At 36.3% G+C, this 14,442-nt stretch overlaps 1 protein-coding gene across 1 annotated transcript in view; it reads left to right on the top strand.

Moving 5' to 3' along the window:
• Window positions 1–12,858, top strand: part of LOC120516958 (serum response factor-like) — a 39,789-nt gene extending 26,931 nt beyond the window's left edge. The window contains exons 6-8 of the mRNA XM_039738996.1: window positions 945–1,012; window positions 4,492–4,580; window positions 12,277–12,858. Coding sequence (XP_039594930.1) covers window positions 945–1,012; window positions 4,492–4,580; window positions 12,277–12,301 — 182 coding nt within the window. The 3' untranslated portion in view covers window positions 12,302–12,858. The remainder of the gene's footprint in view (window positions 1–944; window positions 1,013–4,491; window positions 4,581–12,276) is intronic.
• Window positions 12,859–14,442: the final 1,584 nt, after the last annotated feature.

Raw genomic sequence — 14,442 nt, 5'->3', positions numbered from 1 at the left:
TTAAATCGGCGTATATAAAACCAGAGCTTTTCCTATGACTTGTTCATTATGTTTCATCCAAACCACTAAGTGGTTCTGCCAATGTTGGTTGCACAATGGGAGATGGAGATAAATACAAACTGCACTTTCAAACTTCGAACCAACAAAATCGTGATCATGATCCAAGCAATAAAGCGGTTTGTAATAAATGTAATCAGTCCTAAAAATCTGTTTTATTTATAAAGTGTTGTTTCCCCATTTACAGTTTGGAGCAGTCAAATGAAAATAATGAAATCAGCAGTCCAAACAACACTAAAAAGTCACCAAACAAAAGCAACTGCTGGAAATACTAACTCAAGTGAACCAAGTGTGACAAGATTTATATTTTTTAACATAAGAAATGTAGTGTTATTTTTTTATATTGTAGAAGTTACTTTAAAAAAATTTTTTTGGACTATTGGCTGTACAACAGATTCTCCAATATTTAGTGAATTTTTGTATTAGTCACTGCATGTTTAGCAGTCATGTGAGGAGACTCCAAGATGAGAACTCCTTTTTGTTTTACCTAGTTGCATTCAATATGCTTCACATGCCATGTTGCACTGGTTACCCATCATTTTATTACACAGTAGCAACCCGGTGGACTTTTAGATCTCGAAACATAAGTGAATAAGGATTGATGTATTTTGGACTGAATTTCCTGCCTTGTGCCCTGTGTTGGCTGGGATTGGCTCCAGCAAACCCCCGTGACCCTTTAGTTAGGATGTAGCGGGTTGGATAATGGATGGATGGATGGATAGACTGTTTTTGTCATTTGCTTTTGTTCTTATGTCATCTATTCACACTTGAGTTGCGTAGGATCCTTTTTATACTTTTTATTATTATTATTAATATTTTAATCTTCATTCTGCTGCAGTGTATTTGGATATTTCACTGAAATTCCCCTCTCTTATTTTTCCCCGTAGGAGGAGTTCCACAAGTCTTTCTTACTGCACCACCTGGGACAGTACAGATTCCTGTGCAACTACATCCAGTATGAAATATATACATATATATATATACACATATATAAATATATATGATGCCTCTGTCTGTTTTTTTTTCCCTAGTCATACTCACTTCTCTCCTGTTTGCCATCATTTAGAATGAACTTGATTAACTTATTTTTTTATATTATATTGCATGGTTGCCAGTATATGTGACATGGTAATGCAGTGAGGTACTGATGCTATTAACACTAGAATTACCAGAGCCTACAAAAAAACACGTAGATCCAGCCCACCTTAAATCCCATCACACCTCTCCACCAGCGTCCTTTGCCCTGTAAATGTGCCGATAAAGACAACCAGCAAGCAGCCGGCTATTCCATCCCTCCACTGATTTAGAATGTGCACGGATTGCCCTGCATCATGTTGAATGAATTAACTGAACAGTGGGGTTTTTTTTTTTATATTTTTCTGAAGATGTTTTTGTTAACTTAGTTCATTACGTTGTAGTAGGAACTCATTGAGTTTACTAAAAATGTGCCTGAGTCGTTTCAATCAATATCAATATAATCTGATTTTAAATTTATATATTTAGGAATGAGGTTATATATTCCCACGCTGACTTTATATATCCGGTAATGACGTTATGTAATCGCTAATGACTTTATATATTCTAACTCTGACTTTATATATATATATATATATATATATATATATATATATATATATATATATATATATATATATATATATATATATATATATATATATATATATATATATATATATATATTCAGGAATTACTTTATATATTCCAACGCTGACTTTATATAATCGGTAATGACTTTATGTATTCTAACTCTGACTTTATATATTCAGGAATTACTTTATATATTCCAACGCTGACTTTATATATTCTGAAAATAATTGCCTGTTTGGCACCCCATAGGCACTGTATAATAGATATACAAAAAAAAAGCTAAGGGGATAGATCTATAGATAGATAGGAAGGAAAGGCACTATATGATAGGCAGACAGGGAAGCTGCTATATAATAATAAAATTACTGTTATTACTATATAGATAGATGGAGTTCAGGCAGGCAGGCAAAACGCGAAGGTTTTATATAAAAAAAAAAACATTTTCTCCCCAGCGAATTGAACTTGGGTGTCTAAGCCACTGCAAGTCTGCTGCACTCTGCAAGTCAGCAAATCTTAACAGTACGCCACAGAAGCTGTTGTATCGTTCTTGAACCTTTTGTGAATGTGTTTATTTGATGTTTGGACTTCAGGATTCACAAATTTTATAGTTTATGCCTACATTTTGTAACATTTATTACTAAAATATGAAAAGGTTTCTGTTTTAACAATGTGTTGACACAGATTACTGTAGAAACGGAACACACATGAAATTCGTGTGTTCCAAATAACAATCTATTATTTCCACTCTAAAACTCCACTTCACTCCCAGGTAATCAATCAAGGCATGAGCTGGGAGAAGTTTGTGCACGTTCTAAGTCGGTGGGGGGATGGAATAGCCGACAGCTTGTCTTTATCAGCACATTTAGATGACAAAAGATGTTGGCGGAGAGGTGTGAACGGATTTAAGAAGCGATTTAATGTGGGACAGATCTACAAGTTTTTTCGTAGGCTCTGGTAATTCTAGTGTTAACTCCAAGCACTTAAATGTGATTACAGACCCACTTACTCTGTGTAGTTTGCTTATTTTTCCTGTGTCCATGAGTGTTTTTGAAATATACCTGTTGTCTATCAAATCCAAAGATGTGCACAATAAGTGAAGACACTAAACATTTGAACCAGCCTAACTAAGGACTTCAGCACAGCTTCTCCAAAATGTCCACCTGTGACCACCTGCAGCTTTGATCATTGATAACATGCATTTGTTAATCTTTGTCTTCTTTGTCAATGGGCATCACTGCTCTGCTGCCTGGATGCATCTTTTTTTAACATTGTTAGGCAAAAGTGAAATAAATTGAATTGAGTTTAGCTTGGTCTTTAATGTCATTTTTATTTGTTTATTCCCAGTTATATGGAATACCATTTGTGCCAAAATGAAATAAATAACAATAATCATATGAAAAAAAAAATATATATATATAAAGTCATTAAAAAAAGAATAATTAAATCAGTTATTTAATTTTTAATGAAATACAATTTAATCATTTAATTATACTTCAATAGTGTAGTTATGTTGTATTTAGTTATTGCAAATTTCATTTAGAAATGGTTGTGGTTTTTTAAAAACTTTTCTAAAACAGCACATTTACAGGAATACTCCGTCCAAAAAATATTTATATAACACTTATCCCATGTACTTTCTAGTGATGGTAAATAAAAAATTGGTAATCTCAAGTTTTCATGGAGAAAGGACAAAACAAATTTTCTGATATAGCAGGCCATACTAGTGACCAGCACTGGAAAACCACAAACGATGGTAAAAATATCCATTGAAAAGAATCTTGTGTTACTACTGTTGCAAAATTTACATTTCCTTTATCCAGTTGTATGCTCAAGATATGCAAAATGCATTAATGTTTTCTGAAATATTGTTTAATATTTTCGTCCGGAATAATCAGCAACAGTAATGAACAGGAACCTAGAGCCTCATGGGATTGACATTTTAAATTGAAAACTGGACTCTTACGCACCAAATGAGAGGGAGATGTGGACCTTCCAATGTAAAACGTCTTTCCCATAATGGTTTTAGTTTCCTGTTTATGATCAGCATTGTTCACACAGGAAGTAACTGATAAAATTTTAGCAATAAATCTTGCGTTTTGAGCATATGACTGGATAAATGACTTGTAGATTATGTAACATGGGATTCATTTTTCTTTTTTTCCCCATGAACGTAGAATTTGCTGTTGTACACCACTGGTCAATATTGGGTTCTATTATGTCATATACTTATTTCTCTCACTCTGCATGAAAACATGAGATTACATTTTTTTCTTGGCCATACCTACCAACCACTTGGGTCTAATAAAATATTAGATATTAAAAAGATATTAAATATTAATACTACATTTTTGAGTGCAATATTCCTTGAATGTCGGCACTATTAATTTTAAAATGCATCTTTTCATGATCGTTTCATCACTTGTTATTCAATACAAATACCAACAAGCTCAACCTGCACCTATTAGTTAATCATTTGCATTTCTTTCCCATGAGCGTAGACAGTAGGCTACCAAAGGTCTTTCACTCTGCTTGTATTCCAAGTGGCAAAGACATGAAGACAGTTAAAAGCTGGGATAGTTAGTTTGGCAGCCCTGCAGCAAATAATTGTAAAGCAACTATATTATTTAATTCTGCATTTTTTTCACAATTTAATGACTCCTTTATTTATATATTTATTTTTTATTTATTTATATTAGTTGTACTTTTATCATGTGATTAGTTATTTCATAATTGCTATTTATTTTGTTTTGCCACAAATGCTGTTCCATACAGATGGCTTGTGATATGATTTAATCAGTACGACTAATTCTTGTCTTTCTGTTTCAGATGGTCATTGGACAGCAGTCCACCAGTGGTGGCAGTAATCTGACAGAGTTACAGGTAGTAAACTTGGAAGCCACGCACAACTCCAAAGAGTGAGTGACCATCCAGCTTCACCTCGTTACCAACTAAGGAACTCCAAAAGAGCAGCCATTCATTTCTAGAGACTGTTAAGAATTATTTATTTTATTATTTTTTATTTTAAGGAAAAGTACTGAAAAAAGACAGATTGTCTACAGATCCTTGAAACTTTTTTTTTTTTTTTTTTGTAAACGTTACTGCGATGTGCGTACACTGCAGATTCTGTGGCTTTTCACTTCAGCCAAAGAGAATGTTATTTTATTTTATCCTTGTGCGTGTGATAGGGGAATGGTGCAGAGTTGTACAGATTGCACTGCCTTCCCATTTTTTTATCTTGAAAAATGCCTCTTCAAGCCTGTTTGTGTAATAATGTGTGGCTGTTTATATACTGTGTGTGTATGTAATATATATATATATATATATATATATATATATATATATATATATATATATATATATATATATATATATATATAAATGACATTAGGCCTGATTTCTCTGTGTTATTGCCAGGGCAAAGCCCAATAGGCATTTGATTGTTTGGAGAAACCCTAGTGCCAAAAAAATAAAATAATCCAGGTGAGCCTTTATTCAGAGGTCTGGTGGGATTAGTTGATCATATTCATGCTGCCTTAGAGAACAATTGAGCTGCCTATAATAGGTAAAATGAGGAGAAACCCTCTACACATATGGAGTTGGCAGATAATGCTGTTGTGGGGGTGGCAGGGAAGCAGAGGATGGTCATGTGTTGTTATAGGGCTGATGTCCTTTCCCTGCATCATGTAGGCTACTCAAATTACTGTTGCACAGAGCAAAGAAGATATTTCCACAGTACACTGGCTACTTCAGCATGGCTTGTAAAATGGCAAGAGGTCAACTACAGTAAAATTAGCTGTAAAACTATCCCAACTCAATAGATGGTACATCCTATACCTGAGGATATAAAATGGGTGTTTTCCCTGTAAACATACTGTAATGGGGAAGCTGGTGAAGGTGCAGAGCATGCAAGAAATAGAGCCACCCAGCTCAGTCCAGACAGGCTTCTCTTGCAAATGCTGTTTTCTTCTGCTGCTATACTTTTGGTACATGGTGTTTATGATGGACCCTGTCAGCCAGTTGTGAAGTGACACTATGTTGAGGAAACATTTAATTCATTACAGGTAACTCATCTGCTGTTCCCAGTTTCAGGAAAACATAAAGGAAAGTTACTGTACCAAAAGATGGTATTGTGTTACGCAAATTCACTTATATATATGCAAATTATTTAAAAACATACATTTTAGGACTTAAAAGTAATTACAAATGGCAGTGTGTACTGAAAGCTTAGCATGTACTGAAGCAACAGGTTGTACTACAATGTCCTTTAGCCCAAATGTTAAAAATGTCTGGTATTTACTTTCAAAGTGACCAAATGAGTGATAAATGTTCTCTAGTATACAGTAACTAACGGGATTAATATTTTATGAATTTGTTTGCATTACCTATAATGAATCAAACATTATCTTTTGTACACATACCCTAAACCACTGAGGAATACATTTAAGTTTTGTTGTGGTACAGTGTTCAGCACTGCTACCTCACTGATCCCAATGTCCTGGGTTTGAATTCTACTCCTGGTTGCAGTGTGTGCAATTTGCATGTTTTGCTCATGTTTGCATGGCTTTTTCTCTGGGTACTCAGAGTCTCTTCCTACATCCTAAATGCATGCATGTCACAGCACCTATTGGCAATTCTAGTGTCCCACCCAGGCTTGGTCCCTGCTTTGTGCCAAGTGCTGCCATGACACTAGATGGCTAACCCTGAAAAATGAAAATGTTGTAACTACATAATAAGAGTGTTTTAGATAAGAAGGAGAGTAAACAACAGAAGGTTGTCATTGTCAGCTCTGCCTAGAAGCCAATGAGGGACAAATTAGACATTTTTAATAGTTCACATCAGCACTATAAACTATAGGTTTTGTACACATTAAATGAGGGTTGGACAACCTGTATACATGTAAAACCCTAAAGAGTCACTATAGATTTGCTGAACACATCCCCAACTTTTAATAATGAAATAATCAATTTTTGTTTTTAATTAGCACTCTTCATATCTTCACATGGCTTATTTCTAAACTACATGCCCCAAAACTATTACTCATACTAAACAATGCAGCTTGGATATATGTGTGTGTGTGTGTGTCTGTCTGTATGTATGTATGTATGTGTATGTGTATATATATGTATATATGTGTATATGTATATATATATATGTATATATGTGTGTATATATATATATATGTGTATGTATATGTATATATATATGTGTATGTATATGTATATATATATGTATATGTATATGTATATATATATATATATATATATATATATATATATATATATATATATATATATATATATATATATATATATGTGTGTGTGAGTGTGTGTTTTTCTCAAGAACACTTAATTTTCTATGGGGCCAATTTACTATTAATGAAAATGTTTGTGTCATGGAGCTTTGTGCCACCTTTAAAAACAAAATCTATATCTACTCTACAAAAATGTCAAATTTATTTAGCCCACAGACAAAAATATGAGTTCCTTGTTCATTTTTTTAAATATCTGCACTACAGTTGTTTTACAGCAAAAGTACACCAGAAATTGTAACAGTGGTGAGCAGATCCTTCATGATGGCACATAAACAGACAGGCCTGCCTGGAAGTGTGTTTCTTCATTTTTTACACTCTTACAATACAGCTGGTTCTAAATTTTGGCCAGAAAGTTAGCAAAACTCTCTGTGACTAAGCGGAAGTTAATTCTAATAAAAATCAAGCCTTTCTTCATGTTGAGTTTGTATGAAATGTTCAGCACACAGTCACTTATGTCGAGTAGGTCTAGATTGCTTTCAAGTGTAATGGCAATCATTTACTGACTTTCACAGGACGAGTATATTGAATGGTGTGTGTTGTCACATGATGGAGACTACTGAGTGTAGCAGCTTCTTGTGAAAGGACTTGACAAGCCACTGTCAGTTTACATCAATTCATAGTTTGTCCAATATTCTAAAATGAGACAGCAGTCATTAGCTTTGACTGCAAATGATTTAGTGGTAGACCTCTAATTATATAGTGCATATTTAACTGCTCAATATAAGTTTTATTAATCTTTTTTGTTATCATCTAACCTAAATCCTTAAGCTTGGCAGAGTGTTTCCACCACCACCTTTTGCTGTTTATAGTTAGCTTCATCCATGTGGTTCTAAAATCAAACTTGTATTTTTGAAGATGCATAAAGAAACCGTGAACCTTTCAAGGTGTATGGATTTGTACAGTAAGTATATATGTTTATTTATACATTTGGCACATTAATTGTACCACAAATCATGATCTAATTGCAACCTTTAGGACCTGAGAACTCTGGTCATTTCCCTGCAGGTACTCAGGTGGCTGTAAGCACAGAAACCCTTTCTGCATCAACTCTGCCTCCTAATCTCCCTATTTGTGTTGTATATTCAGGAAACTGCATTCATCAACTTCACACGTTTCAAGTTCCAGATCTGTCTTCAGAGAGGTTTATTCATATTGAAATACGGGGCTCTGTGTTTAAAAATATTTATTTCCCAATGGCATACTGGTTAACACTGCTGTATCGCAGCTCCAGGGCCCTGGTTTTTAATCATGTACAGTGATATTTTAAACAGGATTTTTATTACAGTTTTAATTTGGTTTATATTCATTGTCCCAAACCATTTCAGCTATTGAAGTAAGAAAACTTCTGTGCTTCCTCTTTTTGTGGCAACAGTCAAACCTTTGAAAATTAAAGAGAAATTAATTCAATTAAATGCATGTTTAAGAAGGAATAGCCATTGTTCATGTTCTGTGTACAACAGACAAAATGGTTACCTCCGCTTTAACAGTATTGTTTTACATGACACTGGATTGCCAATTCTTAATCTCCAGCACAAGGGAAGGATGAAAATGCACACTTCTAGAAGAGCTCTCTGCTCCCTGCAGTGCATAAACTGCGTTAAGAAAATGGTCCGCTGTTTATAAGAAAAGATTCCCCAGCACTGATTTTGAGAGGAAAAACTTCCTACAACTCAAGTGTATACCTGATTAAATAAAGATGGCTCTAGACAACCTTGTATTGATTATATGCCCTGTCATTGATAGCTTCAGTCACAGACACTCTGTGTGTGTCTTTGATAAGAACGACTGAAATGCTCTTAAGTTTACTTAAAGATGGCACAGCACCAGGGACCTGGTTTAGATTTATGCCACTTTTTCAATAACACTACGAATGAAAATGGGATGGATGACATGGTTCCAAGTATGTTCCTGTGAAATGTAAGAATGTTAAATTGTTAAATTGTAAAATGTTATATTGATTATATCGAACATAAATGACTTACTTTTGCATACTGTCCTAATCCACATGCAATCAGTGGAGAAAATGACTATGTTGGTTATTGTTTAGTTTGTCGTTTTTCCATATTCTTGGGTTTGGATGTCATTTTTTCCTTGGTATTGTTTTACACTGGGTGCCTTTCTTGATGTTTGTTAATGTAGTTTATCAATAGTGATCACAGTTTCAAAATCATGTAAAACTTCCCCATCATCTCAGACTTCATTAAGTACTTGAGCTTTGTCTGCAGTGCAGAACACTTGCATTATGATTCCATGTGGAAGAAAACATAACCAGTTTAAAAAGCCAGATAGTCCATGGTCCCAGAGAGCGATTAAGTTTTGCATGTTTAGCACAGGTAAGTGCGAATTTCACTGTACTCGTAACAGTAATGACCCTATAATGACATTTTAAATGAAACCGAGATGAATAATGCTTCAACTCTAGCTCTGTCATCTACTTCATAACACCGGCAGAAACCAACCTGTGACATCATTTTTATAGGTGCCACATGCACAGGAGACATCAAGCAAGATTCACATTTTAATGGGTCATTCCAGGATTTCCTAACCACATTGGTCAAGAAAATCACTGGATCCATTTGCTGCTATGTCGCAGTCATTTTCACTTGCTTTTAGGATGTTTCCACACCCGTGTAAGCACTCTTGGGTCACAGGAACATTTTATGTACTACAGATTATATGACCTGTCAGCTCTCATGACTTAGCAGAACAATGCTTTTGGTAATCGCAGTTACACGATGGGAATTGGTTACATCCCCACTGCATACATGTTGTTTGTTATTTGGTTTTCATTTCTAAGATGGTACTCTCGGTTGAATTGGAGTTTTGATCTGGATGTCACCTGTTGTCATTTTTCTCAGAAACTTATGCTGACCATTTAGCTCTTTAACTTCCTTTAATCTAGAATACCAAAATTGTATTCACTAAATAAATACTGTACAGATCTTCAATCTATTGCACAATATTAGTCCTTTCAGTATTGTGCATTTATTATGACTTGGACTCCACATTCTTCCTGAGACAAGAATGAATTTAATTAGAAGACAGTTCTCCTCCCACACTTCAGAGGTGTACAGGTTAGGTTTCTTAGTGACTCTGAATTGGCCTAATGTGATTGAGTGAGTGGGTGTGAATATGCCCTGTGATGGACTGGCACCATGTCCAGGGCTGGTATCTGCCTTGCATGCCATGCTGCTTGTTTAGGCTCCAGTCCCCACCAGCCACTAACATGCGTAATGCACACCAGACAATGAAAGATTGAACACATAGGTGGAAAGGCCTGTTCTTGGAATAGACCCATTCACGGTCACTTTTGCAGTTTGCACAGCCTTGTACATCCTGTTTATGGTCAATTGTAGCAATATAGGGACGCCATAAAGCATGTTTAGTAATACGATTCTTCTTGTCAGAGATTAAAGATGTGAAAGTAGACAAATGAAAATTGTTGAAAAATCTACTTTTTAGACTGAAAGATTTCACTGAAACTACAGCCATCACTAAGCTTGAGACTAGGAGTGAGAGTTAGTGTCTGGAATAACATTTTCCCCCCCGTGTTACTTTAACAGACAGGACTATATGTTTTGCTTGGAAGAGGAGAAGGAGTCCTGTCACACACACACACATATATATATATATAATATTAGTAGGAGAGTTTAACGATTTACATTTGGCACCACGCATCGTACGTAATACAGGGATATAGCGATGGTACATCTTTTATCTATTCAATTAGGTAACAAAAAACTGAATGTTAAGCATAAGGTGTATATCACCAGTGCCACTTGATTTAATTTACAGGCAAGCAGCAAATACTCCCTATTCAAAAGTCCGATATTATTATAATGTGTATATATAAGCCATTTTTTAAAGAGATTTACTGTAAAACGCTAGTGAATATAAAGTTACATGCAGCTTTTGCTTTTATAAGTGCAATTGGATCATTTTCCATTCCAGTAGCTCTTGGCCTCACTTGCTGTCCTACTGTGACATGTGCTAATACTTCTCTCACTGCGTCGCTCACTGTTCTAGGTATTTCTGCATGATTCAGCTGCACCTTTTCAGCCTGCGTGTGTTGAATTTGTAGGTTGGGTTGAGGATGAGTGATGGGCTTAGGGACCTCTTTACTCATGTGAACTATAACCTGAACTAAAGTCGTAAATTTAAATTCATATTTTTATGAAATCCTATTGAGCTGAATAACTTGTCTGGAGATACTCTCAACTGAGAAATCAGGTGGCACTAAAAAAACAAAGCATTTTAAAACGAGTGCCTTCAGTGTGAGTCTTAACAGCTTTTACTTGGTTGATACCCATGAGTGTGGAGATTTCTCTGGGGAAGGTAGAGACATGGAGACCATAGGGCAGGCTGGTGGACTCCTTCCTCCTGGAGCGCGCATGCCCAGTGCTACTTCTGAGGGAAACGAGGTTCGAGTGTGGCAAGGTGCTCAAGAAAAAAAAAACCATGCCAATAGGAAGAGCAGCAGCTACTGTACTTTTTATTCTTGAGACTGAACAAAAAAAAAAAAAAAAGCCTTGAAAATTAAACAAGAAAAGTTTATTTTTATAGGTGTATAATTCAGTATTTATGTACTATAAATGGGGTGGGGGCACTTTTTCTGTTGTGAACTTTTTCTGTTTTCATGCAATGATTTTTAGGCGGGTGGGAGTATGTACGTTATAGTTAAAATTCTGAATGTCAAGGTTTAAGCTGAATATGTATATTGTAAGTGACCATCAGAAGAAATACCCAAATCAATTTTTTCCCAGTATGCTAACATAAAGAAACATGACTGCTGCATTTAAGATGTACATACTGTAAACGCGTTATGCCATTCATAAAAAAGCAAGAAGGAAATTTTACTTGTAGCCAAAAAATACTGTATGCCCACATGACACATTTTACATTTATTTTAGGGTATATTTTATAAGAATTGTCATTCTACATCGTGCCCTAACCTATCATCAAATGTATTTTTAAAAAAAGTTCCTATTTACACAGATAGCTTAAACCTTGACCTTTTCTAAAATTAAGGGAGAAAAAAGTATCAATTGTGTTTCAAAAGTCTGATGTTTGTATTATTATTATTATTAAGAAGATATTTTTTTCTGAAATGTTTGTTTTTATTACTTCTGAAGGCTGTTTTTGGTGGGGGTTGTTGGGATCAGAACGTGGGATTGGCCAGGGGAAGCCATTTAAGTAACATCAACTGTATAAAGGTTTTTGTTTTTTTTGTTTTTTGTTTTTTTGTATTTAAAAATAAATGTACCATTTGTGACAGTTTGTTGTCCCGCTTTATTCCATAGCTTCACTACACTTTTAGCTGTATAGCTATTTCAGAGTCTGACCCACCCAAGTGGTTTGAACTGCACCTACAAGAAGAAGAAGAAAAGGCAACTGATTGATATCTAGACAGAGAAGCCTGGTATCGAGACTAAACCGAGGAACGCCATCAGGAGCAAACTCGGCCAGTGACAGACACCCTTAAATGGAGGTGATCCATTATTTCATTAGAGTTTGTCATGGAGAAAGAAGCATTCTTATTTGTACCTTCTTTTGTAAATCTTATCAAGCGTCATGAAGTAAAAAGGGAAATAAAGAAAAACTTGTAAATAAAAATATATGCAATTCATAAATTAGAGTAGAGCACAGAGCCACAGTACAGCATAAAACCAGTTGCTGGGCGTAATGTTTTTTAGTAGGTCTGTAATACCAGTATAGTCATAAAGATAGGAGAGCAGGATGGGTTGATTCTGTAGCCCAAAGTACCTGAACTAGTCGGTCATTACTATTAAAACAAATCGCCGTTAGACTTGAAGAAAATGTTAGCCAGCCAGCCAGCGACGTTAACTATTGCTGGGCAGAAGGGTGGGAGAGGGATTGTTGGGTTTGTTTCTGGCACAGTTGTTTATTAATTATATCATTTTGTCATTATTTAATGAAACATTGATCACAAAAAACAAACATACAGTATCTCACAAAAGTGTACACCCCTCACATTTTTGTAAATATTTTCTTATCTTTTCATGGTACAACACTGAAGATGTGACACTTTGACACAATGTAAAGTAGTCCGTGTACAGCTTGTATCACAGTGTAAATCTGCTGTCCCCTCAAAATAACTCAACACACAGCCATTAATGTCTAAAGCACTGGCAACAAAAGTGAGTACACCACTAAGTGAAAAATGTCCAAATTGTGCCCAATTAGTCATTTTCCCTCCCCGGTGTCATGTGACTCGTTAGTGTCACAAGGTCTCAGGTGTGTTAAATTTGCTGTTCTCGCTCTCACACTCTCTCATACTGGTCACTGGAAGTTCAACATGGCACCTCATGGCAAAGAACTCTCTGAGGATCTGAAAAAAAGAACTGTTGCTCTACATAAAGATGGCCTCGGCAATAAGAAGATTGCCAACACCCTGAAACTGAGCTGCTGCACGGTGGCCAAGACCATACAGCCGTTTAACAGGACAGGGTCCACTCAGAACAGGCCTCGCCATGGTCGACCAAAGAAGTCGAGTGCACGTGTTCAGCGTCATATCCAGAGGTTGTCTTTTGAAAATAGACGTATGAGTGCTGCCGGCATTGCTGCAGAGGTTGAAGGGGTGGGCGGTCAACTTGTCAGTGCCCGGGCTTTACACCCGCCACACACTGCATCAAATTGGTCTGCATGGCTGTCATCCAGAAGGAAGCCTCTTCTAAGGTTGATGCACAAGAAAGCCTGCAAACAGTTTGCTGAAGACCAGCAGACTAAGGACATGGATTACTGGAACTGGAACCATGTCCTTTGGTCTGATGAGACCAAGATAAACGTATTTGGTTCAGATGGTGTCAAGTGTGTGTGGCGGCAACCAGGTGAGGAGTACAAAGACAAGTGTGTCTTGCCTACAGTCAAGCATGGTGGTGGGAGTGTCATGGTTTGGGGCTGCATGAGTGCTGCTGGCACTGGGGAGCTACAGTTCATTGAGGGAACCATGAATGCCAACGTGTACTGTGACATACTGAAGGTTTGTCATCCCCTTCCTTGGCCAAAGGGCAGTATTCCAACATAAGGACCCCAAACACACCTCCAAGATGACCACTGCGTTGCTAAAGAGGGTAAAGGTGCTGGACTGGTCAAGCATGTCTCCAGAACTAAACCCTATTGAGCATCTGTGAGGCATCCTGAAACGGAAGATGGAGGAGCACAAGGATCTAACATCCACCAGCTCTGTGATGTCGTCATGGAGGAGTGGAAGAGGATTCAGGTGGCCAACCTGTGAAGCTCTAGTGAACAAGAGAGTTAAGGCAGTGCTGGAAAATAATGGTGCCCACACAAAATATTGACACTTTGGGCACAATTTGGACATTTTTCACTTAGTGGTGTACTCACTTTTGATGGCAGCGGTTTAGACATTAATGGCTGTGAGTTGAGTTATTTTGAGGGAACAGCAAACTTACACTGTTATACAAGCTGTACACGGACTACTTTAC

The sequence above is a fragment of the Polypterus senegalus genome, chromosome 16 (assembly GCF_016835505.1).
Source record: "Polypterus senegalus isolate Bchr_013 chromosome 16, ASM1683550v1, whole genome shotgun sequence".
Taxonomy (NCBI): domain Eukaryota; kingdom Metazoa; phylum Chordata; class Cladistia; order Polypteriformes; family Polypteridae; genus Polypterus; species Polypterus senegalus.
This window is presented reverse-complemented; position numbering and strand designations above follow the sequence as displayed.